At 39.4% G+C, this 27,773-nt stretch overlaps 1 protein-coding gene across 17 annotated transcripts in view; it reads right to left on the bottom strand.

The window, feature by feature from the left end:
• Nucleotides 1–5: 5 nt before the first annotated feature.
• Nucleotides 6–27,773, bottom strand: part of BPTF (bromodomain PHD finger transcription factor) — a 139,185-nt gene continuing 111,417 nt past the window's right edge. For 11 of the 17 annotated variants that reach the window (XM_049701829.1, XM_049701828.1, XM_033438861.2 and 8 more), the window contains 8 exons: nt 21,148–21,230; nt 20,602–20,827; nt 16,699–17,027; nt 13,706–13,879; nt 12,755–12,947; nt 11,743–11,827; nt 6,035–6,221; nt 6–906 (listed from right to left, as the gene is read on the bottom strand). In XM_049701829.1, coding sequence (XP_049557786.1) covers nt 870–906; nt 6,035–6,221; nt 11,743–11,827; nt 12,755–12,947; nt 13,706–13,879; nt 16,699–17,027; nt 20,602–20,827; nt 21,148–21,230 — 1,314 coding nt within the window. In that variant the 3' untranslated portion in view covers nt 6–869. Of the gene's footprint in view, nt 1,760–6,034; nt 6,222–11,742; nt 11,828–12,754; nt 12,948–13,705; nt 13,880–16,698; nt 17,028–20,601; nt 20,828–21,147; nt 21,231–27,773 lie in introns of those variants that run through there. The other 6 variants (XM_033438852.2, XM_033438860.2, XM_004275622.4 and 3 more) reach the window with 3 other exon arrangements.

Below are 27,773 nucleotides of genomic sequence, written 5' to 3'. Positions count from 1 at the left end.
GTCTGTGGGAGAAAAATTATCTCCATTTATTTTGTTTCATATACATCCATAATTGAATTTTAATACAAAAAGAAAAAAAATTAGAATCTGACAAATGTTTACAAACAAGATACCTTCAAATAGATTTTACTCATTTTAACCTGGTGCAGAGTAAATGACAAATTGTACTGTTATATTCAAGGCAACAGAGTCTGTAGTCCAGGACCACTAGCCCAACCTTTATGCAAGCTTAATTTTTATCTACTATGAACAATAAACTCATTGTTGATTCCCAGTTGTGTGTGTGTGCACATGTGTACATAGCAGCTCCTTTCATAGAAAGAAAAGACATCTAGAGGTCGTCTTGTACTTTTACCTACAGGAATCATGATAAGATACAGAATGGATTACATGTAACCGGGCTGGATTTTATAAGAAAAAATAATTAGCTGACAAATGAGGGCAGCAATAAAAAAGCGTCTTTTTTGCAACAATAAATAAATACAGTTGAAAGTTTTCTGTGAGACTCTAAACCAGCTTCTTCACTGAAGAGCAGACGTGGCATTTCCATGGAGTTACACTTGACCCCATATTATCTTTTTTTCTTTCTTTCTTTCTTTTTTTTTTTCTTCAATAAACAAAGTTTTCCCGCTTCTGCCACAATAGTAAAACCAGTTGATCTTGACAAGATAATGGTGTCGTTGACTTTGCTTTTCCCTTGTCCGTTGGACAAAATTGGCCAAGAATATAATTGGACTGTTATGACCAATAAAAACGAAGTTTAGGTCAAGTCTTGTCAGGATAACCTGACTAAAAACATCTGGCTCCTTAATTTAAAACAGTTCAACCAGATTCTTGCTGTGTTTTATGTTAGGTTAACACGCTGAACTTTAAGAAGCTGTAGACTGCAGTTTGTTGTTATGAGACCTACAGAATACAGAAAAAAGGGAACAATTAAGCACCCTTCATTTTTGAAAACAGTGATGCTTTATGCGGATGCCAAGGTCAGTCTGTCTGGGGAAAGCAGCCATGTTCTTTCATTCACCCTTGGCAAGCAAATATATGAGAACAAGTAAGAAATTTTTACCCTATAAAATTAAAAATTTTCATTGTACACTAAACGTGGTAATTCATTGGAAAAAGCCAATATTAAAAAAAAGAAATATACATATATATACATATATATATATATATATCCAATACAACATTTTTAGCCAAAGGAACAAATAGAGACATTTACAGAAGCATTACCATTGTGGTAGAAGGGGTGTGTGTGTGTGTGTGTGTGTGTGTGTGTGTGTGTGTGTGTGTGTGTGTGTGTGTGTGTGTGTGTGTGTGTGTGTGTGTACGTACGCACGCATTTATTTACATTGAGTTGGGGAATATGAAGGAAAAAAATATTAAAAGGAGAAAAATAACAGTATTAAAATCACATTTTTCTATTAAATTTCAGAAAGTGTCCTTTCTAGTTTCACAGTTTTATTAACAACTTTTGTTAGTAAACCAAGTTACTGTACAGTTATCAAGTATGTTCTATTGCAATAGTGTATATAAATACAGTCTTCTCGGAGTTTACAATTCTTAAATACATTGTTCAACATGGCTGCTAGAATAAATTGTTTACTACTATACATCTTTTTTTAAACATTAAAAAATTATATTAACTCATCTGAACTCTGGGGGGCAATTTTGAATTAGGTAATCAAGTGGTACAATAAAAGAGTGACCCCAACATCCAGTTCTGATTCCAGTTAAAAATTCAGACTAAAGATATCACAATCTGTAAGAAAAGAAAGAACATGGATGATATAAATGATGAATTATAACAAAGAACAGTTATGAAAATAATGCTGGAGATCACAAATTAAAAATGGGGAAAGTACGGCAAAGGAAACCCTGGAAATCCATAAAAAATAGCATTTCAGTGACTGGCTACATATATGTTTCATTCTGCCCTAAATCTGGAAATCAACAAAAATCCCCTAATATCTCTTCACATATCATTTTATTTACATCAGCAGACTTGAGCAAACTTCTCAGTTGGCTCCCATGTTCTTTAATAAAAATTACATAAGCCAGAATATAATAAAAAGCTACATGAAACCACCAAATGGCAAGCTCTCCCGAGCGGCCCCTTCACCATGCAGACCCCGCCTCTGGGCCTCCTCTCCTTCCCCCAGTCCCTTGGTTTTGCAGCAGGCCCACCTCAGCAGCTGCCGCCACCATACCCCTCTGCGTCCTGCCTGCAAGCCTGGCAGCAGGGTGGGATTCAAATCCCCCAGCTTCCACTTCCACCAAAGGCTAAAGCCTTTTCAGCTGAAAGAAGCAGTTCTAGAAATTTAACTGGAGTAATGACTACACGAGGCACGAAGCAGGAAGCAAAAGAGCACGGAGGGCTTGTACGAAGCTGTGGTCCTCGGTCCTATCTTCACTCACCCTGAAAACCAGGCTCTCCAGGATGAGTTACCTGGAACTTTCAGTTCTTAGGTAGGTAGATTTCTTACACTGCTATTTCTTATTTTATCAACTTTATATTGTTTAAATCCTGCTATGGCAAACGAGAACTGAGCTCGTGGAACCATTTTCCCTCCTCCCTTCTTGAGTACAAGTTCTATTTCTCCGTAATTTAAAATTAAATCTTTCCATGCTTTGTCTGCAGACATTCCAAAAGTTGAAAATCAATGTACTGTTTACATGACTATGTAAATATTTTTCTCTGTAGCACCTAATCTTTTGCTAGGAGGGCATTCTTAGTAACCTATACAACTTTTTGCCTTTCATGGAGTTTCTAATTGACTTTCATTCCCCCCTTACATTCTTAAGTTATCTAATGTATGAATCAATTTTTCCCCTCCAGACGCATCCCTCTTGGGAGTGCTCCATTCTCCTGCTCCAATTTGAACTGCCTGCTGCATGGGCCTGCTGTACAAATGTCACTCTGGGTCAGAGTCGTTCTCTTTGCTTTCTTGAAATTCAAGGTCTTTTGTTTTCTTGACTTGCTTCTTTATTTTGCTAGTGCACATCTTAAAATAACTTGCTAAGAAAGTATGCAAGGAAAAGAAGCCCTTTCTGATCCTTATATGACTTGAAAATGTACTTATGCTGCCTCTACGTTTGACTGGCTAGACACAGACTTCATGTTTCCTCAAACTTTTGGATTTATTCTTCCATAATCCTCTAGCATTCCATGTTGCTACAGAAAAGTCTGATACCAGTCTAATTCCTGTTAATTTATAAGTTGTTTTATCCTCTTTACAAGCTTTCAGAAGAGCTTCTTCCATCCTTAGCCTCTCTGGAGGTTTTACAGTGATGCATATGTGCGGTGGACCTTTTCCCACTTGTCCAGACTGGCTTAGACGTTTGTTTATCCACTCCACTCCACGACCCCGGCCCCGGCCCCAGTCCATCTCCCTATCCCACAGGAACAAGAGCTCCGTGGAGAGCGGGAACTTGGTTTGATCTGCTGCTATAGTCAATTCTGACACACAGCCGGGGCTCAATAACCATTTTTTGAATGAATAGTTTTGCTTGGATTTGAAGTTGTGTGCCTCTCACTGGTTTGGAAATATTTCTTATATTAAAGTAGTCTTTTGATAATTTCCTCTCCTCTGTCTTCTCTGTTCTTTCTTTCTGGAATTTCCATGAAATGAATACTGGATACTTTATAACATTTTTTTCTTTCCTATTTTTCATCCCCTTGTCGTTCTGCTCTTTCCACTGAGAGTTCCTTGATTTTAACTTTCAATGTGTGCAATAAGTTTAAAAAATTTCCAGTTACTCTTTTTCTCAGATTGTTCTTTATTTCTAATATCCTGTTCACTATTTTGCAGATGCAGTATCTTCTAAAATTTCTCTCAGGACATGACTTAGAGGCTTGTTTTGTTTTTTCAAAGCTCTCTCTTGTTCTCTCTGGAATCTATTTTTCGGTTACACCTTGACCTTTTTCTCCTTTACACTGCAGGCTTTCCTTACCTATCCGTCCGTCCCTGTCTGTTCCCACTTATGAAAAGTAAGTTAACAGCCTAGATGGGTGCCTGGAGAACCCTGTGTGTGTGTGTGTGGCTTACTGACTGGCAGGCTTTGCTTTAGATCAGAGTTTTCAGTCTCAACACAACTGACATTTTGGAGTTGGATAATTCTTTGCTTTAAGGCTATCCTACGCACTGTGGGACGTTTAGCACCATCTCTGGCCTCTACTGATTAGATGCCAGTACCACTAACCACCTCCAAGTGTGACAAACAGCAATGTCTCTAGGCATCGCTAAATATCCCTTACGGGGTGGGGGTGAGTAAATTATCCTGTTGAGAGCCCCAGCGTTAGAATGAGGGAGCTGATCCTGCAGAGATCAGGGGATTTTCCTCTGGGTCCATTCTCTTCTGTCTACTCTAGTTCTCTGCAGACGGTTTATTCTCCTTCTTTGGAGAAGAACCCTGTGTTCTTCCAGTTCTTTGGGCATCCTACGCAGGCTGCACACTGGGGTTAAAGGAGGGTGTGACCAGCCCAGATTTAGATCTTCAGTTAACCGCTCTCTCCTCCTACTCTCTAGAGCCTTCGATTCTATTTCAGAGTCTCCGTGTTGGAGGCTGTCTGGGGTCCTACTGGTCGGCGGGAGCCCGCGAGGAGTCATCTGGCTGCGCGTGCCCGCCTTCACCGGTCAGCCGCCTTCCATCTGCTGTCCCTCACAATCTGCTGAAATCTCATCAGCTAACTAATTTCTACCATATTCCTTTCACCACTCTGAGTTTACCCCTCTTTATTCCTTTACTATTATTTTCCTGGGGACTCTGTCATATTAAGTAAGTCCTCTTCCATTTTAAGTTTTACAGCTAACGGGTTAACAGATAGGCAACGATAAAAATGGGAAAGTTTTAGAGATTCTCTGAAGTCTCTCGGTTGGTGGTCTACACAGCCTGCCTGCCCACCGGCTTTCCTTCCCTCCTTGCCTATAGTTTTTGACTCCTTCGCTGAGAAGGTGATTGGATACTTCAGTTGTGCTTGTCCTTCACTTTTAGTTTACGCAAACTGACTCTGAAGTACAGTTCTTGATCTACCTTGTTACAGGAGAGGGAGAGAAAATACCCTGAAGATTTTCCTCCGAGAAAAACGACTAGGTAGAGCACTGATTCTTATGCTTTGGTATGCAGAGTCCCGTGGGAGTTCATTAGGTAATACAGATGCCCAGACCCCAGCCCAGCCAAGATCTACCCAATCTGACTAGGGAGGATCAAGCTTGCGGGCTGGAGGATGGGGGATGGTGAACAATGTATCTCAGGGCTACAGAGCGGTGGCAGCTCTCAAAGAAAAGGGAAACAGGCTTCCGTTGAAAGGAAGAAAGTCATGGGCTTGGGGAGGAGCAGGTGCGGAAGGTCAGAAACAGAAGGCGCGAAGGTCACAGTACCTGAATAGCATGCAAAGCTGCTCAATGTTTTTATGCTACGAGAGGTTCAAAGAAAAGGTCTGTGGACTTGGATTAAAGTTTAGTTTTGTCCACAGATAAAATCCATTAGAATAAAACAATTTATGATTTCAAAGATACAGCAAACGCAAATGAAAGAGAAAGCGCTTAAATCCCCACTTGGTGGTCTTCCCCTTACTCTACCCTACAGAACAGTCTTTTTTTTTAAACATTATTTTGTTGAATTCTACCAGTCTTTGAGCATTTCACCTACTATATGCTGTGTTGAGTATTAGTCTCATAGTTTTAAAAAACTATTTTTTTGGCTGCGTGGCTTGCGGGATCTTAGTTGCCTGACCAGGGATCGAACCGCGGCCCCCTACAGTGAAAGCGTGGAGTCCTAACCGCTGGACCGCCAGGGTAGTCCCAGGACAGTCATTTTTATACTTCTGTAAACTCAGTGAGAGCAAGAACTCTTACTACTACTATCTTTGTATGTGCCCCATGGCATTTAAGACAGCATCTTACATTCTGTAAGCATCTGATAAATGCTTTTTGAATTTTAAAAAGTGACTATAATTTTAAGCAGATCATAAACAAACCCAGCAATTTCTCGTTAGGAGCTGAATTAGTTCAGAGCGCTGAACACATCTGCTTACCTGCTGGCCTTGAATCCTTTCAATTTCTGTACAAAGAATGATTCAAGAACTTCTGCACACTGGTAAAAAGGAGAATCACTTGGATTGTAGTAACGACAATTATCAAAAATTTTGGTCATATCTGCTACAAATTCTGTCAGCTTTTCATAATATCTTCTTTGTACTCTTTCTTCCATGGTGGCGAGGTCTTAAAAACAAAATGTAAAAGATTTTCAAAGCTTTAAGGTTGTTCCAGTGTGGATACTGCCTGCAGTTCTGACAAATAAGAATACATAACATCTTGCCCAAGCAGTCCTGGAACCAGGCTGGTTTACCAGTGAAGACTACGTAGCAATTCTTGAAGAAAACAGCAGCACTTTTCCAATTTTGTTTTTGATTCGGGGTCTAAAAGATAAATCTTGGCTACCGTTAAGAAGGGTCTTTTACTTTCAATAAACTACAGAGAATAGCTCTTTATTCAACTGGTTTGAAACAAAGCAAACACTACACCAACATGAATACGTACCTAAGTATAACACATTTTCACATGCAAACAATTGATTAAATACCTTACATGTACAAAGAGAAGGAGTCCAGAATTAAGAATAAAATCTCTGTGGTTTTGTGATCCTTCTATTAGACTTTAATAATATAATTTTGTTTCCTTTTAAATTTTTATTGTTACCTTTTATTGGTGACAAGTGATACTGACCGATTATGTTGGTAATGATATAAAGTGTCTACTTAAAATAAACTTAAGGGAAAAATATTAGCTGATATGAATAAAAATAGCAGTATGTAATAGTAGAGGTAGTGTGCAGAATTGGAAAAAATTACTAGGGTGGTACACAGGTAACTGCTGTGGAATACTGAGCTAAATCCACCCAAAGTAACAGTGGGTCCCAGGAGACAGTTGTGCTTGAAGGAAAATTCCATATACAACATGACATAAAAACCTGGGAGAGTAAAAGGTCAGTGATCTCAAATCAATCTAGGATTCATAGATAACACAATTCCTAACTAAATCTCAATAATTATTTTAGAATTTGAGAAAATAATTTTAAAGTACATTCAAAAAATAAAAGTGTAGGAATATCTAAGAAACATTTGAAAAATAAAAGTAAAGGGAGAAAATTTAATCTATGAGACATTAAAAAAAATTACAGGGACTTCCCTGGTGGCGTAGTGGTTAAGAATCCGCCTGCCAATGCAGGGGACATGGGTTCGAGCCCTGGTCCGGGAAGATCCCACAGCCTGCGGAGCAACGAAGCCCATGTGCCACAACTACTGAGCCTGCATGCCTAAAGCCCACAGGTCTGCAACAAGAGAAGCCACCGCAATGAGAAGCCCGCGCACCGCAATGAAGACCCAATGCAACCAAAAATAAATAAATAAAATAAATTTATATAAAAAAATTTATAAAGCTGTGATAACAAAACGTGTGGCATTGCACAACATGATACAAACATTAATGGAACTGAATTCAAAACAGGAACAGACATAACTGTATTCAGCGTAAGAATTTCACCTATGTTGAGGATGTCATTTCAAATAAGCAGAGACAGGAAGAATTTATTAATAAATTGGGTTGAGGCAACTGCCTACCTATATCTGAAGAAAAATTCTACCTCACACTATATGCCAAAGTAATCCGAGGTGAATTAAAATTTAGGGACAAAAATGAATGTAGTTAATCACTGAATTGTGCGTATAAAAGTAGTTAAAAATGGCAATTTTATGTTATACATATAATATTTTAACACACAAACACGTCTTTGATAGTTCCAGTTTACGCAGGTAGGGGAAAAACGTGTAAACAAGAACAACTGCAAAAACGTACCCAGCCTGATTAAATTCCGAACAAGACTTGGGCGCATCCATTCTGTGTAGGTCACATAAGCTGTACAGGTAGGCAGAAAGCTTAACACAGCCCGCCCGAATATCACCATATTCAGACTTAAGTTCTGGGCACTTCCTGACTAACTGTAATAAAGTATGTGAGTAGTGTTTGGACATTTAATGATTTCAACTTAATTAGTATCCCTTAAAAAAAAAAAGTACTAGGAGAACATACACGTAAGTATTTATATATCTGGGGTAGGGAAAAAGGCTAAAAATACAACTCTAAAGGTAGAAGTCATAATGATTAATAGATCTGAATTTAAAAAATGTTAAAAACTATCACATGACCAAAAAATTGCCATAAAACATTAAAATATCCTTAGTTTATAAATAACCCTTAAGTAACACTGACAACAGTATGAATATATCAAGAGCAAAATGGCAAAATACATAAATAGGGAACTCATGCAGAAGTACAAACAGTAATAAGCACATCACTAGTTACTGAAGACAGGCAAAGCCAAAGAGTCACTTCCTTTGCCCAAATTAGCAGAAATTAAAAATTAAATAACATCAGCCTATTAACAGGGGCTACCTCTAAAGGTGGATGAAAGTGGTGGTAAATTTTACATTTTACTCCCTATATCTCTGTAACATCTGCATTTATACATCAAACATATTCTTTCGAAATAAGTATTTACAAAGAAAACTTTTTCTCCTCGAAAGAATGATAATGCTCAGGGTTTTCAAGTGTGCAGAGAAAAGGGTACAGATATATGCTATCAGTGGAAACTGGTTCAATCTGCTGAAGTGCAATTTGAAAATACTTACCAAAAGCCTAAAAAGTATACACACCCTTTGGCACAGAAATTCTATTTCTAGAAATTTTTCCTAAGAAAACAAACAAGAACAGGGCAGATGCACAAGGATGTTCACAGAAGTGTCATTTATAGCAGCAAAAACTGCAGACAGCCAAAAAATCCATTATGGAGGGGTGATTAAATAAATTACCTTAACGTCATACAATTAAAAACGATGTAGGGGGGACGTCCCTGGTGGTGCAGTGGTTAAGAATCTGCCTGCCAATGCAGGGGACAGGGGTTCGAGCCCTGGTCCGGAAGACCCCACATGCCACTGAGCACCTACGCCGTGTGCCACAACTACTGAGCCTGTGCTCTAGAGCCCATGAGCCACAACTACTGACCCCCATGCCACAACTACTGAAGCCCACGCGCCTAAAGCCCGTGCTCCGCAACGAGATGCCACCGCAATGAGAAGCCTGCACACCGCAACAAAGAGTAGCCCTGCTCACCGCAACTAGAGAAAGCCCACGCACAGCAATGAAGACCCAACGCAGCCAAAAGTAAAATAAATTTATAATCAATCAATCAATCACGTTAGTAACTTTCCAGACATTTGCTATGCATCTCTAAACACATGTACATACCCTTAGAAAACATACAACTGTTTACTGCTTAAAACCCAGGGATTGCTCTGTAACTTTCCTATTTCTTTCAACAGTATGCTTGGGAGACCTGTATTATCTGTATGTACATACCCACATAAAATGCTGTTTATCTTGGTGGTATTAAAAAAAGAAAAGAAAAAGACAGGAAAACATTCTAGCTCTTCAAGAAAAGAATTTAGGCTAAATAAGTTAAGGCATATTCAATTTACAGACTATACAAAGCCATTAATATCATGTTATTGAAGATTAATGACACAGGAAAATGACTGCCAGACACAAACATTTACTATATGATCTCAATATTTAAAAAAAAAAAAAAGTTTTCAATTTCTACACACACACACACACACACACACACACACACACACGAACACACCAAAATGTGATAGCACTCAGTGAGAAAAAGATCAAAAGTGCATTTATCTTTTCTTACTTTTTTTATTTCTTAAATTTTCTATAATCAAGTTATTTTTAGAAGCAAAAGACATCTATTTATTTAAATAAACACCCCAGGTACTTTCTCAAAGGAGATTATTCAAATCTGAAATGTGTACAATGATTAATTCCTTCTATCTTAGACATGAGGAGGATAGAGGTAACGGCTACTTAACGTATTTATGGTTTTTCTTCCCGAAGATAAGCCCTCATTTATCTCTTCTTCATGTTTCTGCATCTTTGAAGTTGCTGTCAATACAACCCCTGTCTTTTTTTTTTCTTAAAAACCTGTTTGAACTTTAATTCCTTTAATTTTTTCCTTTTATTTTTAAACTGAGGTATAATTGACATTGAACACTGTGGTACCTTTATGTATACAATGCGATGATTTTTTTTTTAAATTTATATATTTTTGGCTGTGTTGGGTCTTCGTTGTTGTGCGGGCTTTCTCTAGTTGCAGTGAGTGGGGGCTACTCTTCGTTGCGGTACACGGGCTTCTCATTGCGGTGGCTCCTCTTGTTGCGGAGCACGGGCTCTAGGCACACGGGTTTCAGTAGTTGCAGCATGCAGGCTCAATAGTTGTGGCACACGGGCTTAGTTGCTCCGCGGCATGTGGGATCTTCCCGGACCAGGGATCGAACCCATGTCCCCTGCATTGGCAGGCGGATTCTTAACCACTGCACCACCAGGGAAGTCCCAATGGGATGATTTGTTGTTTGTATATATTGAGAAATGATCACCACAATACTTTTATTTAACATCCGTCACCGCATATAGTTACAAACTTTTTTTTTTTTGGTGATGAGAACTTTTAAGATCCACTCTCCTGGCAACTTTCAAATATACAATAAAACCATACCCATTTAAAAAATGCTTAGCTGGCCGTTTGGAATATTTTCATCAGCTAGAGCTAATTTGGGGGCAGTTTTGGAAGCTTTTAGCTATGTTTTAATTTCTATAACTTCTTTCGTAGATAAAGTATTTTTAATATAATCACCGGTAGCTGTTCATCTTAATACAGTAAATCCCCTACATATGAATGAGTTCTGTTCCGAGAGCATGTTCGTAAGTCTGACAAAGTTAGCCCAGGTACCCAACTAACACAATCAGCTATATAGTACTGTACTATAATAGGTTTGTAATACTTTTCAAACAAATACTACACAGAAAACATTTTTAATCTTACAGTACAGTATAGTACTGTATACTTGAAAAGTATACAGTAGTACCAGCCACATCACCGATGCTTTTACACTTGCTTCCAGACATCCTGGGCTTGAAATAAAGATACTGTACTACTGTACTCTATACAGTACTGTACAGTAAAGTACACAAAAGCACAACCACTTGTAGAGGATGCACACATGTGACAATGTACACCAGACACGTGAACTAACTTACATGACTGGACATGCGAATGCACGTTCGCATTTTCGAAAGTTCGCAACTTGAAGGTTTGTTATGTAGGGGACTTACTGTACAGTTACTTGTAGCTGTTATTTAGTACCACTTTTATTTTCTGGGCAATGAGGCTATATTCTCTTGAATTTCTACCTTTGCTCTCCTTCAGGAAAAGATGAAGAAGAGGTGACAGGAAAGAGGAGAGGCTCACAAGGACCCCAATCCGTTCACTGATTTCACTCATTATACAGTAGAGAATACTCTGCTCATCCTTTGATTTAGCTACTCCTCTACTGATGGCTATTTATTTCATTTTCAGTATTTCTGCAATTATGAACACTGCTGTGATGAACAACATACCTGTGCACATGTAAATCCTAAGAGATGCAACTGCTGGGTCCAAAGGTACACACACTTGAACTTTAATACGTGCTCCCAGTTTATCCTACAAATGACCGTATACCAGTTTGGACTCTCACCAGTCTTGCTCAGCATATGTTCATGATATATCAATTTTTTGGATGATAAATGAAGTAGCTGCTGAGACTTCTGAAAAAACTCCATGTTCAACTCAAGCACTTACCCATAGGTTCCTTAATCACACCGTAATAATCTGGCGCATCATTAGGATCCACTGGTTCAAGGAAAGGCCAGGCCATCTTATGGGCCTATAATGAAAAAAAAAAAAAAGGCATCATACTGTCAGGTTATTGTCAGGTGGAAATGACAATTTCACTTAAGTTTCCCATTTGAGTTCTTGCATCCATCGACCTTTAAACTGGAAGAGTCAGTTTTAAACTTGAGAGATGAAATTATTTATACTTAGATGATTTTTGCTGTAGTCACAGATTATCTCAGACGAGCATGCTCTGTAATAATGGTTCTCAAAGAGAGGTCTGGAACCTCGGCCTGGAGCGGGGATGGTGGAGCACTAGCTTAGGGGTCAAGGAATCTGTACTCTGGTCCCTTCACGATGACCTGCCAACTGAGCGATGTTGGCACTGCAATCACACCAATTAAACTGGAGTGGGATGGGTTCCAAGTGTGGAATGGTTACCTCTGCAGGCTAATGATGTGGCAGAGGTGTGACGGTGATGTTAAATAACATTTAACCACATATTGAGACTATTGTTCTCGTTTCAGTTCTTTCAACGCTTCTAATTATGATTACAACAGGAGGAAGTGTCAATCTAGCACTCCTATGCCTGGAATACATCTCTAATGCTTGCTAATCTTAGAAGCCACCCCCACCTTCCTTCTTGTTTTTAATAAGGGAGGGAAGGCTTTGGCTCAGAGCCTTAGATAAGCATTTGTATCTCACTAGAATTTAATCAAATTGCTTTTCAATCAATGGTGGTAAGATAGTTTTCTTTAAAAATAAAATTTAGGTTAAAAATAATGAGTCATTTTAAACATGAGCATTAGCTAAACAACAACAGTCGGCACAGGACGGACTGAAGTCTGTGGAGCACTTCAGCTGGGAGTCACTAAATAGTCAGGTGCTCTAAGATTGTAAAGGTCAAACCCCAGGCGTGTTTCCAAGGTCACGCTGATTGATTTCATCTTTAAATGCTGCACAGAGCGTGGTTTCTCACCTGTAAAGAACGCAGCACCCTCTTCAAACCCTCATAATCTTTCTCTGTTAGCGGCGTGAGCACTGTCATGGCATCCTCTGTTGACTGGCACTGTGGACAGACATACTCGTCAATGAGTTCTGCCTCACTTTGCAAGATGCCAACGCAGCGCCCATGGTACCAATTCTGACACCGATCACAGCCAATATAAAATCTGCAAGATCCGAAATGGAAATGTGAATTCAAAACAGATGGGATCACATTACTTATAATTTACTTTAAAAAGTAATAAAACATGCATTGAATATATTCTAACCCTGGGATATAAAATAGTTTTAGTATTATAATTGTTTTAATACTTTTGAAGATTGACATTCCAATGAGTTACTTTAGTATTTCTGATGTTACGAACAAGCATTAAAGGTTTAAGAACACTGTCAAAATTGGAGAACCAATATGAAGAAAAATGTAAAACATTTAATTGACTTCAAAGCTCAAAACAAAATAAAGACAAAAATCTTTCAACTAATACCATATCAAATGGGAAGCTGATATTGGCCACCCAACTGGGAGTTCAAAATCCTAAAAGCTGTTTAACAGAGTCTCGGAGCTTGTACCCAAATTAGTGTTTTTCTAACCTGCAATAAAGCACCATTTCAAAACACTGATAAAGTCCAAACAAGTCAGGCCATTTTAATCTCATTAATTTCTATGTTACATATTGAAGAATCAAGTCTACCATTAAACCACATTTTCCCCAATGCATCTCAAACATTCACTATGAAGCAACATAAATTTTGAAGGGGAGGCAAAGAGGGAAGAAGAGAAAAAAAAATTGGAAAAGAATTTGTAATGTAAGTGTATAATATATGCAGAAAAATACCTTGCTTTTTATTTTAAAACAAATAAGTAACCAGTCAGAGCAATTTGGCTTCCTAAATTATTAAATATGATGCTCTTATCAGAACTCACTGTGACTCATCATAAGGTGTTCTGCAGATACAGTACAATTCCTCACTGTTGCCCTCTTGTGCCCGTTTACAATCATTACAGATGTACACATCCATTTTCTTAGCCTCCTTTTCTGTGATGCCAACACATTCTCCATGATACCAGTTAGTACAAAGATCACAGCCAATATAGAACCTAAAAGCATTCACAATGAAAATGACAATGTAATTGTCATTTTGAGCTGCATGGTACGTAAGTCTGTCTTCCCTGTCCTGATTCACGTTCTTACAGGATAACTTTCTGCAATGAGTCAGCTAAACATCCTGAATCCAACCATTCTAACCCTGACAAACTACAGCATCTGATGCTATATCAAGTGTGGGGACATAGAGTCGCTCACATCTATTTCAACAAATACACTGTTTAGTGAAATGTGGGTCTTTAAAAACACACTGGAATTTGAAAAAATAAACAACACACTGATGGTAATGTCTCCCTCTTAATGAATGTGTGTAAAACTGTAACAGGCACAAAAACCAAAGCCAAAGAATCAAAGACTTACATCTGTCAAACCTATGCCACAGAAGCCATTTCAAAATCAGGGCTATTTCTTAGATAGGTTTGAAAATGTATCTCACGATTTAAATTTGAAAACAAAGCAAAGCGCAAACACCAAGTAGAAGTTACACTACAAGGAACATGCAGGAGGTCAGCCAGTTGTAGAAGAAAAATGGTCAAAACATGGTATGAAGAAGAAAACTAAAAAAGGTACATGTAGTAATTCAGTTTCTACCAAGTTTTCTAAGTAAATATTGGAATTTAATCTAATTTTAACAGACTATGACATGGGCCAGTTTTTCAGTTAGTAGAATGTGTGTGACAATGTGGAGTGGCCAGTTTAATTAGCTGGTGAAGAACTACTTCAATTCAAAAACAGGGACACACGGAGTGGAGAGTGATGTAAGGATAGTTAATCTAAAACCACAAGATGGGGCTGTATGAGTGTGTAACCGTGGGTTATCAGTTAATTAATCCTCAAGTCTTTTGTAATGTAAGATCCCAAACGGTAAAGTGAAAAGCATCTCTATGACAAACACACAGTGTATCAAAGTGTTGACGAATGCTCCGGAGGAACGCCTCGTCAAAGTCATGGCAAGAATAAGCGTGAATTGCAGGGAACCAGACTGGCCTTGCTGATACCATTGGTTCTACCAAGGTGTTTCTTGGCAGATTCGCCTACAGGAATCGAAATAGTCCTCAAGCTTCCACCTAACCTGCTTTTGAACGTAAAGGAATAATGGTTGTGTGGTGTATCCTATTGCCACTAACTTTTTTCTTTTGAATTATGGCTCCCGCATGATTTTCACTGCCGCACGTGGAGGCCTTCAGGGCATTTTGGTATGTTGCCTTCACCAGGTGGTGGGCTGTGTGTTCTGGAAGTGAGTTCAGGACTTGAATTTCAGGTTTTAGTCACTCTCACTACATTCCCAAAGGAGCCTACTTTGGAACAAGAGATCACTAAATACTCCTTAAAAACCACTAACTCTTCCCAACTAGAATAGGGAATGAATGAAGCCGGTATACTGAAATGTGAATAATGAAAAACTAAAAAATATGAAATATCCCCAAAATAATGAGGCAAACTCAATAGAATGAGCATACGTACACGTGTGCTGCATTTTATGCAATTTAGGTGTTAAAAAAAGTTGTGTGTGAAATGAATTTCTATGATCTGAATATTTTAAATAGGCCAAAATGTCTTGTTATTTAAGGAAATTCCATAAGCAGATCTTTCTGTAAAGAAAGAAAATCTTTTGTAAAGAAAGTAAATTTACAAAAATTGCATTGGACTTGTACTGGACTAAGGGGAAAATCAATCAATAGGGTTCTACTTTTAATATCATGTCTAATTTCTCATAAAGTAAGACAACGAAAAGTGCAGATGCCTACACTGATCTGTGTTTGATTCAACACATAGCTAAATCTACCAACAAAAAGTTTTGATTTAGCACTTGCAAACAGACTGTAATTTAAATAGCACCACTAAAGCAGCTTCAATGTTACAGCTTAAACATCATTAAACAATTTTATTTTATAAATTGATTAGGCATCCACTTACAGTAGACATTAAGCATTCCTAATTCTAAATGATCATACTTTTTTATCACAATCAAATAAACTTTTGGGTACTGTAAAATTAACACTGTGGTTAATTTTGGCTTTAAAAACTTGGCCTGCATTTGAATGTTGAAAATGGAAGCTAAATACCTAGCTAAGTGATAATAATGATAGGAAAAAAAAAAGTGTAACCATGTTTATGGATTACTGTCTCTAAAATCTTGTATATATCACCAAATACAAGTTACAACTGTCAAAAGCAGCTTCCAGCTGCCATGCTTATCAAATTTTTGAGTGTAGTACTTGAGGAATGAGTGAAAGAATCACTTTTTGTATTTTTCTGACTTTTGTCCCCAATAAGAAAGTGGGAACTTTGACAAAAATATTAGGTTACAGTATTCTAATACAAAATCCATAGAATTACTTAAAATTACATGATAAAAATCCAAAACCACTCAAACTCAAAAGCCCCTTGGCACCATTCGTATGTAGGTCGTCTTTAGGATTGGATGTAATCGTGGGGTTGGGAAGATTCCAGAACAGATGATCTCAACTTTGGGCGGTGACAGTAATACACCTTTCTCCAGACAGCATTACTAATTGATCTGGAGTTGATCCAGAGAGAAGAGGAGACAGCAAAGGAGCAACAGAAAGCTTATCTGACAGAAAATATGATGAAGGACAAACACGAATCATGAACACGTGGAAAAAGAACCAAACTTTTATTCTAGTGTCAACGTTAAAAATATCAGCTGCAAAACCACAGATGAAATATTATTACCCTTATTTTTAACTGTTTTTATTTACATTGCTACTGATATACTCATTTTCTTCAAAACTGGAAACTGAGCTAAACTTTTAAGAAAATAAACTAGAGCTCAAAAAGATCTACTCACTTAGATTCATCGTAAGGCGTTTTACAAATACAGTAAAGCTTTGTGTCCTTCTTCGTTTCCTTTGAGGTAGTAGAGATCATTTTCTTCTTCTTCGACTTGGAGCTTGAGTCTCTTTCCTCTTCTCGCTTCCTCTTCTGGGAAGCCACAGGCAGCGTGGCCGTGGCCGTGGCCGTGGCTAGGGGGCCTGAGTGCTGTGGCGGGGGTGGAGCTGGTGGGGAAGGTGGAGGGGCTGGAGGTGCCGGTGCTGCGGCGGGGGAGGTGGCAGCGACAGCTGTGGCCTGCATCATGTCTTTTTCCTTCTTAATTTTCAGGTCCCTCTTGAGCTCTTCCTGTTGTCAATCAAAGAATATAAGACCATCAACTGACTTATGTAACGTTCTGGCCAGAGGACGTTACATCACCTCCCTTGTCTGAGTAGCTCCACAGTTCACTCTAAAGTGAGGGAGTCTTGTTAACTCCAAACAAGAGGGTTCTTACTACACCTTAAACCCAATTAAAACAACTAGAAATAGAAGATGAAGATTACACAACAACTAGAAAACTGCTAGCTCTCTTCAAAGGAGGTCTGACAGAAAGATGAGCAAGTGTGTAGAAAGAACGGCCCCTCCCGCATGCCAGGGTCCTGCCCTGGTCATTGCAGTCATCACTCAGGACATGATTTCAAGTGTCCTCGCTCGCTGGCTGCTTTCTTCCGGCAAATCTCCTCGTGTCTCCTTAGAGTGAGTCTCGACATGAACTGGACGTGATACTCCAGATGTGGCCTGACCAGCCCAGAGCAAAGTAAGACAGATGTGCCTTATTTACTGTGCTCCTGTGGCTAGAATTTAAGACTGCAAGGAGAGCTATTTTCTCAATACAAATTTTGCATAAATTAAAATACTTTTTCCCATGTGAGGTATTTTACAGACACACCTCTGCTACCTAGTGCTACAACTTATTCTGAGAAATGATGATGAAAGAACTTTTATTTCCCTTGGACTTCCCTGGTGGTGCAGTGGCTAAGAATCTGCCTGCCAATGCAGGGCACATGGGTTCGAGCCCTGACCCAGGAAGATCCCACATGCCACGGAGCAACTAAGCCCGTGCGCCACAACTACTGAGCCTGCGCTCTAGAGCCCGCGAGCCACAACTACTGAAGCCCATGTGCCTAGAGCCCGAGCTCTGCAACAAGAGAAGCCACCGCAACGAGAAGCCTGCACACTGCAACGAAGAGTAGCCCCTGCTCGCTGCAACTAGAGAAAGCCCACGTGCAGCGACAATGACCCAACACAGCCAAAAGTAAATAATAAAAAAAAAAAAAAAAAAAAAAAAAAAAAGAACTTTTATTTCCTTAGAGAAAATCACTGTGATTGGCATTCATGAACAAGCTTGGTGTAATTAAACCAGAGCTATGACCAAGTTTTTAAACATCAAAAAAATTCTAACAAATAAACCAGAATGATCCTGGTTTAATGAACCTCTTTCCTCTATCTGGAGTCTAAATAGTCTTATAACTGAGAATATATGCTGTGTGACAATTCTACAGTCCTTCTCTATTTAAAAACAAAGTCTGAACTTTTTCCTAGGGAAGAAAGTAAATCTTGAGTTTCATATTCCTAATAGTATGATGTGTTTATAGCCTAAAGAGATGGATTTTAGGAAAATCAAGATCGTCAAGACAGTGTAGTAGGTACATACTTTGACATACCTCTTCAAGAACATTCCCATGGTAGTAAGATATAAAAAAGAGAAAACTGAAAAGACGGCCATGCTTGAATAAGATATAAATGTCTCTATGGAACGGAAACACAAAACCATGACCAGGGCTAAAACTGCAGGCCTCCTGGGCTCCAGATTCAGAACTGGGAAGTGCAGGCTCCCTGCTGGATGTTAAAGGCTGGCTGTGCTACACTAGGCTTCTGGAGGAAGGAAACAAAAACAAAACTCCTCTCACTTAAAATTCCAAATGCAAAATCAAATGAAAAACAATAAAAACATGTAATGTAAAAAAAAAAAAGAAAAAAAAAGAAAAAGCAACCAACAAAAATCAATAACCGAATCTGAATTCACTCCAAGTGAATTTTTATGTTTTATAGAACAATCTGACAAAAAACTTTATAATATGTATGAGACATTCAAAGAGTTAAATGAAGGCATAAGTTCTATTAAAAATGAGTAAGAAATATTGAAAAGACAAGCAGAGGGGGATGGAGGAGGGAGGAAAAGGTAGAAGACAACACATTTTTAGGACAGTGAAACTATTCTGTATGATACTGTAATATGATTCTGTATTCTGTTATGTAACATGATTATATGACATCACTCATTTGTCAAATGCACAGAACTATACAACACAAAGAGTGAAACTTAATGTAAACTATGGACTTTAGTTAATAATAATGTATCAATACTGGCTTATGAATTGTACAAATATGCCACCCTAATGCAAGATGTTAATTATAGGAGAAACTGGGGTTGGGGGTAGTATACAAGAACTCTGCTTTCTGCATAATTTTTATGTAAATTTAAAACTGCTCTTAAAAATGAAGTCTATTTTCTAAAAAGGCAAGCATAAATGATATAAGAACAGGTAGATATAAAGGACCAATCACATATGCTGAAAATAAAAAAATCTTTATAATTAAAAATAAATTTTAAAATATGCTAGTACATATACGTTTGAATGTTGTTCCTCAAACTAAATCATCTTAGCAATAAATTCTATAGTTAAAATAATGCTGAACGTTTCCTTTAAGTATAATTTTTCTTCCTCATTGGATAAGCGATACACTGTCAGAAGCAACACCACGACTGTATACTAGAATATTTGCAGTAGTTGTTAACATTTTTAAATGGCTGCATAGTATGTACAGTGCAGAAAAAGAAAAATGTTCAGTGTATGTTGTCTCCAGCGTGATTCTGATTTTGTTTAAAATGTTTTTATATGTGAATACATTTATTAAAAGTAATATATGTAAGCTATATCCTAAAATTATTTTAAAATGGTCATCTTTGGAGGGGGGATGATCAAAGATTACCGAACCTTATTTTTGTTTACTTGGACAATGGTCGCGATCTCAGTATTTATCTAGCAGTGACTACCTTACTGAACTCTCTCTTAGATCTTAATAATTTTTCTTTGGGGTTTTGATATAATAATCATATATACACAATAACAAATTTTATCTCCTTTCTTTCTTTGGCTTAACCTTAGCTAGAATTTCTAGAGATGCTAAGCAATAATGTTGATTCTGGGCACTACTATCTGGTTTCTGACTTCAGTGGGAAGATGTCTAATGTCTCACAGTTATGTACAGTGTTTGTTAGTAGGATGATCAGTGTTGTCTTAACATCTCTCACCTTCTTAAAATGTACAAGGCACTTCTAGGGATGCTTTATATAGCCCACTTCTCTTTTAAAAAACTGTTTAAATATGTATGAATAGATGTCTTCTTTCAATTTTCAACAAATTCCCTAAGTAAGCAGAGGATTAGCCATGCCTGCAGATCATTTACAAGTCAAGAAAGAAATCTGGTCTTATTTAATAAGCACACTTTATTTTCTTTCAACATTATTTTGCAGTTTCTCTGTCTACCTTTCTCCAGAAACGTAGCTCCTGATAACTTTTGGCAAAGACTGCGTCGCAGACAATAAGGGCTGTTGCCAAGAGGGTCCTCAAATGTTTTAATCAAAAGACTAACCTCCCCGAGTGGCTAGTTTAGAGATTACAATATACATGTAGATACAAAAATCTCTGTCATGCTTTAAAAGACATATGTCCCACTGCTTCTCATTCTAGGGACAAAAATGTAAAATCTAGAAAACAAGCTCAAATTTTAAGCTTAATGGAAATTTCAAGGGGAAAAGAAGAATAAAATTTGATGCTAAACACTGAACACAGGAGGATAGAAAATACCTTCTTACCTGCACTTCAATTTGTAGGTCTTTGTCTAGCAGTGCTCTCTTCTTCAGTATTTCGGCTTTGAGTTGCTCTTTGTGCTTGAAGAGCAGTGCAGAGAGCTTGCTGGCATTCTGTTTGCTACGTTTCTGTTCCACGCTCTCCTCTCGCTTCCGTTTTTTTGCTGCCTGTTTTTCTTCTTTATCTATCTTATCCAAAATATACTTCATCACCTGGTTACAGACAATCATTCTAGAGAGAAATACACAATCTATGTAATACTGGGCATTTCCTTCTGAAAGACTTAAGACAAAATTTTTCTACGTCTTTACAGTTGGTACAAACTTTCTGTGACTGGAAAGCTTCAGAGCGATTGGAACCAGTTATGAGTATCTGTTAGTACTGAGTGTTCTCATTTAATAAACTTCAATCAAGGTAAAAACCATATAAACTCAGAACAACTGTGTGTGTGTGTGTGTGTGTGTGTGTGTGTGTGTGTGTGTGTGTGTTAAAGAGAAGAGACTGATATACAGTGAGACCCAGTGTAATGGGTTATAAACATTTCTCCCTACCTTTGATTCTCTTCTCTTTCAGCTGGAGTCATGGTCTTTTTCTGTTTTAAATGTTCTATTACAGCATTATGCTTCATCACCACCTTCAGGACAGAACAAAATCCAAAAATGCATATTTTATAATGACTACAAGTTGGTACACAGGTAACAACAGTAGAAATCTGAGCACATGTATGTGTTTCCCAAAGAAACTAAGAATTTTATATCGTAATACAAATAAAATGAGAGCTACTGTCTGGCCCGGGTGCTTATCACATACCCGGCACTGTGCCCAGGGAAGCAGCTGACATTACCTTGTTTATTCACCGTAACGACGCTGAAAGGTAGGGAAACTTTTATAAATGAGATAGTGAGACATAAAGAACTTACTAACTTGTTTGAGATTAAAGAATTAATACAGCTCTAATTTTAACCCAGCTATCATCCTTCAATAACCATGTTTTTAACATCATGCTCTCCGTCCCAGGCATTCATTTTAAAGATCACCCCACCCCCGCCCCATTGCCACCTTGTGCAGAGATTAGGGTAAAGACAGACATTGTAATAATTCTCAGTTCATGGACCATACAGTGCTAAAAGCTGGATAATAATGCATTTTAACACATTATATATGACGTTAATTTTTTAAGAATATTACTATACATCTTCAAATTCCCTCTGCTGGGGCTTCCCTGGTGGCGCAGTGGTTGAGAGTCCGCCTGCCGATGCAGGGGACGCGGGTTCGTGCCCCGGTCCGGGAAGATCCCACATGCCGCGGAGCGGCTGGGCCCGTGAGCCATGGCCGCTGAGCCTGTGCGTCCGGAGCCTGTGCTCCGCAACGGGAGAGGCCACAACAGTGAGAGGCCCGCGTACCGCAAAAAAAAAAAAAAAATCCTCTGCTGCTTAAAACACTTCTAACGGGAACACCTTGGGACTTCCGGGAAGATGGCGGAAGAGTAAGACTCGGAGATCGCCTTCCTCCCCACAGATACACCAGAAATACATCTACGCGTGGAGCGGCTCCTGCGGAGCACCTACTGAACGCTGGCAGAAGACCTCGGACCTCCCAGGGGGCAAGGAACCCCCCACGTACCTGGTTAGGGCAAAAGAAAAAAATAAACAGAGACAAAAGGATAGGGACGGGTCCTGCACCAGCGGGAGGGAGCTGTGAAGGAGGAGAGGTGTCCACACGCTGGGAGGCCCCTTCGCAGGCGGAGACTGCGGGTGGCGGAGTGGGGAAGCTTCGGAGGCGGAGACTACGGGTGGCGGAGTGGGGGAGCTTCAGCGCCGCGGAGGAGAGCACGGCAACGGGGGTGCGGGGGGCAAGGCGGAGAGATTCCAGTGCAGAGGATCGGGGCCGACCGGCACTCGCCAGCCGAGGGGCTTGTCTGCTCGCCGGATGGGGCGGGCGGGGCTGGGAGCTGAGGCTCCGGCTTCTGTCGGAGCGCCGGGAGAGGACTGGGGTTGGCGGCGTGAACACAGCCTGCGGGGCGTTGGTGCACCGCGGCTAGCCGGGAGGGAGTCCGGGGAAAGGTCTGGACCTGCCGAAGAGGCAGGAGACTTTTTCTTCCCTCTTTGTTTCCTGGTGCGCGAGTAGAGGGGATTAAGAACGCTGCTTGGGAGAGCTCCGGGGACGGGCGCGGGACGGGCGCGAGCCGCGGCTGAAAGTGCGGAGCCCAGAGACGGACATGAGACGCTAAGGCCGCTGCTGCCGCCACCAGGAAGCCTGTGTGCGAACACAGGTCACTGTCCACACCCCCTTCCGGGGAGCTCCGCCACTGCCGGGGTCCCGGGATCCAGGGACAGCTCCCCCAGGAGAGTGCACGGCGCGCCTCAGGCTAGCAACGACACGCCGGCCTCTGCCGCCGCGGGCCCGCCCCACACTCCGCGACCCTCCCTACCCCCCCCGCCCCCGCCCTCGCCCCCGCCCTGAGTGAGCCAGAGCCTCCGAATCAGCGGCTTCTTTAACCCCGTCCTGTCTGAACAAAGAACAGACGCCCTCCGGCAACCTACACGCACAGGCGGGGCCAAATCCAAAGCTGAGCCCCTGGGAGCTGTGAGAACAAAGAAGAGAAAGGGAAATCTCTCCCAGCAGCCTCAGAAGCAGCAGATGAAAGCTCCACAATCAACTTGATGTACCCTGCATCTGTGGAATACATGAATAGACAACGAATCATCCCAAATTAAGGAGCGGTGTGGATGAAAGGCTCTTGGTGCTGCAGCCAGGAGTTAGTGCTGTGCCTCTGAGGTGGGAGAGCCAACTTCAGGACACTGGTCCACAAGAGGCCTCCCAGCTGCACATAATATCAAACGGCGAAAATCTCCCAGAGATCTCCATCTTAACGCCAGCACCCAGCTTCACTCAACGACCAGCAAGCTACAGTGCTGGACATCCTATGCCAAACAACTAGCAAGACAGGAACACAACCCCACCCATTAGCAGAGAGGCTGCCCAAAATCATAATAAGTCTACAGACACCCCAAAACACACCACCAGATGTGGACCTGCCCACCAGAAAGACAAGATCCAGCCTCATCCACCAGAACACAGGCACTAGTACCCTCCACCAGGAAGCCTACACAACCCACTGAACCAACCTTAGCCACTGGGGACAGACACAAAAAACAACAGGAACTACGAACCTTCAGCCTGCAAAAAGGAGACCCCAAACACAGTAAGATAAGCAAAATGAAAAGACAGAAAAACACACAGCAGATGAAGGAGCAAGATAAAAACCCACCATACCTAACAAATGAAGAGGAAATAGGCAGTCTACCTGAAAAAGAATTCAGAATAATGATAGTAAAGATGATCCAAAATCTTGGAAATAGAATAGACAAAATGAAAGAATCGGTTAACAAGGACCTAGAAGAACTAAAGATGAAACAAACAATGATGAACACCACAATAAATGAAATGAAAAATACTCTAGATGGGATCAGTAGCAGAATAACTGAGGCAGAAGAACGGATAAGTGACCTGGAAGATAAAATAGTGGAAATAACTACTGCAGAGCAGAATAAAGAAAAAAGAATGAAAAGAACTGAGGACAGTCTCAGAGACCTCTGGGACAATATTAAACGCACCAACATTCGAATTATAGGGGTTCCAGAAGAAGAAGAGAAAAAGAAAGGGACTGAGAAAATATTTGAAGAGATTATAGTTGAAAACTTCCCTAATATGGGAAAGGAAATAGTTAATCAAGTCCAGGAAGCACAGAGAGTCCCATACAGGATAAATACAAGGAGAAATACGCCAAGACACATATTAATCAAGCTGTCAAAAATTAAATACAAAGAAAACATATTAAAAGCAGCAAGGGAAAAACAACAAATAACACACAAGGGAATCCCCATAAGGTTAACAGCTGATCTTTCAGCAGAAACTCTGCAAGCCAGAAGGGAGTGGCAGGACATATTGAAAGTGTTGAAGGAGAAAAACCTGCAACCAAGATTACTCTACCCAGCAAGGATCTCATTCAGATTTGATGGAGAAATTAAAACCTTTACAGACAAGCAAAAGCTGAGAGAGTTCAGCACCACCAAACCAGCTTTATAACAACTGCTAAAGGAACTTCTCTAGGCAAGAAACACAAAAGAAGGAGAAGACCTACAATAACGAACCCAAAACAATTAAGAAAATGGGAATGGGAACACACATATCGATAATTACCTTAAATATAAATGGACTAAATGCTCCCACCAAAAGACACAGATTGACTGAATGGATACAAAAACAAGACGCATATATTTGCTGTCTACAAGAGACCCACTTCAGACCTAGAGACACATACAGACTGAAAGTAAGGGGATGGAAAAAGGTATTTCATACAAATGGAAACCAAAAGAAAGGTGGAGTAGCAATTCTCATATCAGACAAAATAGACTTTAAAACAAAGACTATTAGAAGAGACAAAGAAGGACACTACATAATGATCAAGGGATCGATCCAAGAAGAAGATATAACAATTGTAAATATTTATGCACCCAACATAGGAGCACCTCAATACATAAGGCAAATACTGACAGCCATAAAAGGGGAAATCGACAGTAACACATTCATAGTAGGGGACTTTAACACCCCACTTTCACCAATGGACAGATCATCCAAAATGAAAATAAATAAGGAAACACAAGCTTTAAATGATACATTAAACAAGATGGACTTAATTGATATTTATAGGACATTCCATCCAAAAACAACAGAATACACATTTTTCTCAAGTGCTCATGGAACATTCTCCAGGATAGATCATATCTTGGGTCACAAATCAAGCCTTAGTAAATTTAAGAAAATTGAAATTGTATCAAGTATCTTTTCCGACCACAACTCTATGAGACTCGATATCAATTACAGGAAAAGATCTGTAAAAAATACAAACACATGGAGGCTAAACAATACACTACTTAATAACGAAGTGATCACTGAAGAAATCAAAGAGGAAATCAAAAAATACCTAGAAACAAATGACAATGGAGACACGACGACTCAAAATCTATGGGATGCAGCAAAAGCAGTTCTAAGAGGGAAGTTTATAGCAATACAATCCTACCTTAAGAAGCAGGAAACATCTCGAATAAACCACCTAACCTTGCACCTAAAGCAATTAGAGAAAGAAAAACAAAAAAACCCCAAAGTTAGCAGAAGGAAAGAAATCATAAAAATCAGATCAGAAATAAATGAAAAAGAAATGAAGGAAACGATAGCAAAGATCAATAAAACTAAAAGCTGGTTCTTTGAAAGGATAAACAAAATTGATAAACCATTAGCCAGACTCATCAAGAAAAAAAGGGAGAAGACTCAAATCAAGAGAATTAGAAATGAAGAAGGAGAAGTAACAACTGACACTGAAGAAATACAAAAGATCATGAGAGATTACTACAAGCAGCTCTATGCCAATAAAATGGACAACCTGGAAGAAATGGACAAATTCTTAGAAAGGCACAACCTGCCAAGACTGAATCAGGAAGAAATAGAAAATATGAACAGACCAATCACAAGCACTGAAATTGAAACTGTGATTAAAAATCTTCCAACAAGCAAAAGCCCAGGACCAGATGGCTTCACAGGCGAATTCTATCAAACATTTAGAGAAGAGCTATCACCTATCCTTCTCAAACTCTTCCAACATATAGCAGAGGGAGGAACACTCCCCAACTCATTCGAGGCCACCATCACCCTGATACCAAAACCAGACAAGGATGTCACAAAGAAAGAAAACTACAGGCCAATATCACTGATGAACATAGATGCAAAAATCCTCAACAAAATACTAGCAAACAGAATCCAACAGCACATTAAACGGATCATACACCATGATCAAGTGGGGTTTATTCCAGGAAGGCAAGGATTCTTCAATATACGCAAATCAATCAATGTGATACACCATATTAACAAATTGAAGGAGAAAAACCATATGATCATCTCAATAGATGCAGAGAAAGCTTTTGACAAAATTCAACACCCATTTATGATAAAAACCCTGCAGAAAGTAGGCATAGAGGGAACTTTCCTCAACATAATAAAGGCCATATATGACAAACCCACAGCCAACATCGCCCTCAATGGTGAAAAACTGAAAGCATTTCCACTAAGATCAGGAACAAGACAAGGTTGCCCACTCTCACCACTCTTATTCAACATAGTTTTGGAAGTTTTAGCCACAGCAATCAGAGAAGAAAAGGAAATAAAAGGAATCCAAATCGGAAAAGAAGTAAAGCTGTCACTCTTTGCAGATGACATGATACTATACATAGAGAATCCTAGAGATGCCACCAGAAAACTACTAGAGCTAATCAATGAATTTGGTAAAGTAGCAGGATACAAAATTAATGCACAGAAATCTCTGGCATTCCTATATACTAATGATGAAAAATCTGAAAGTGAAATCAAGAAAACACTCCCATTTACCATTGCAACAAAAAGAATAAAATATCTAGGAATAAACCTACCTAAGGAGACAAAAGACCTGTATGCAGAAAATTATAAGACACTGATGAAAGAAATTAAAGATGATACAAATAGATGGAGAGATATACCATATTCTTGGATTGGAAGAATCAACATTGTGAAAATGACTCTACTACCCAAAGCAATCTACAGATTCAGTGCAATCTCTATCAAACTGCCAATGGCATTTTTCACAGAACTAGAACAAAAAATTTCACAATTTGTATGGAAACACAAAAGACCCAGAATAGCCAAAGCAATCTTGAGAACGTAAAACGGAGCTGGAGGAATCAGGCTTCCTGACTTCAGACTATACTACAAAGCTACAGTAGTCAAGACAGTATGGTACTAGCACAAAAACAGAAATATAGATCAATGGAACAGGATAGAAAGCCCAGAGATAAACCCACGCACATATGGTCACCTTATCTTTGACAAAGGAGGCAGGAATGTACAGTGGAGAAAGGACAGCCTCTTCAATAAGTGGTGCTGGGAAAACTGGACAGCTACATGTAAAAGTATGAGATTAGATCACTCCCTAACACCATACACAAAAATAAGTTCAAAATGGATTAAAGACCTAAATGTAAGGCCAGAAACTATCAAACTCTTAGAGGAAAACATAGGTAGGACACTCTATGACATAAATCACAGCAAGGTCCTTTTTGACCCACCTCCTAGAGAAATGGAAATAAAA

This window comes from Orcinus orca, chromosome 19 (assembly GCF_937001465.1).
Source record: "Orcinus orca chromosome 19, mOrcOrc1.1, whole genome shotgun sequence".
Taxonomy (NCBI): domain Eukaryota; kingdom Metazoa; phylum Chordata; class Mammalia; order Artiodactyla; family Delphinidae; genus Orcinus; species Orcinus orca.
Note: the sequence above shows the minus strand (reverse complement) of the source record. Positions and strands in the feature narration are given on the sequence as shown.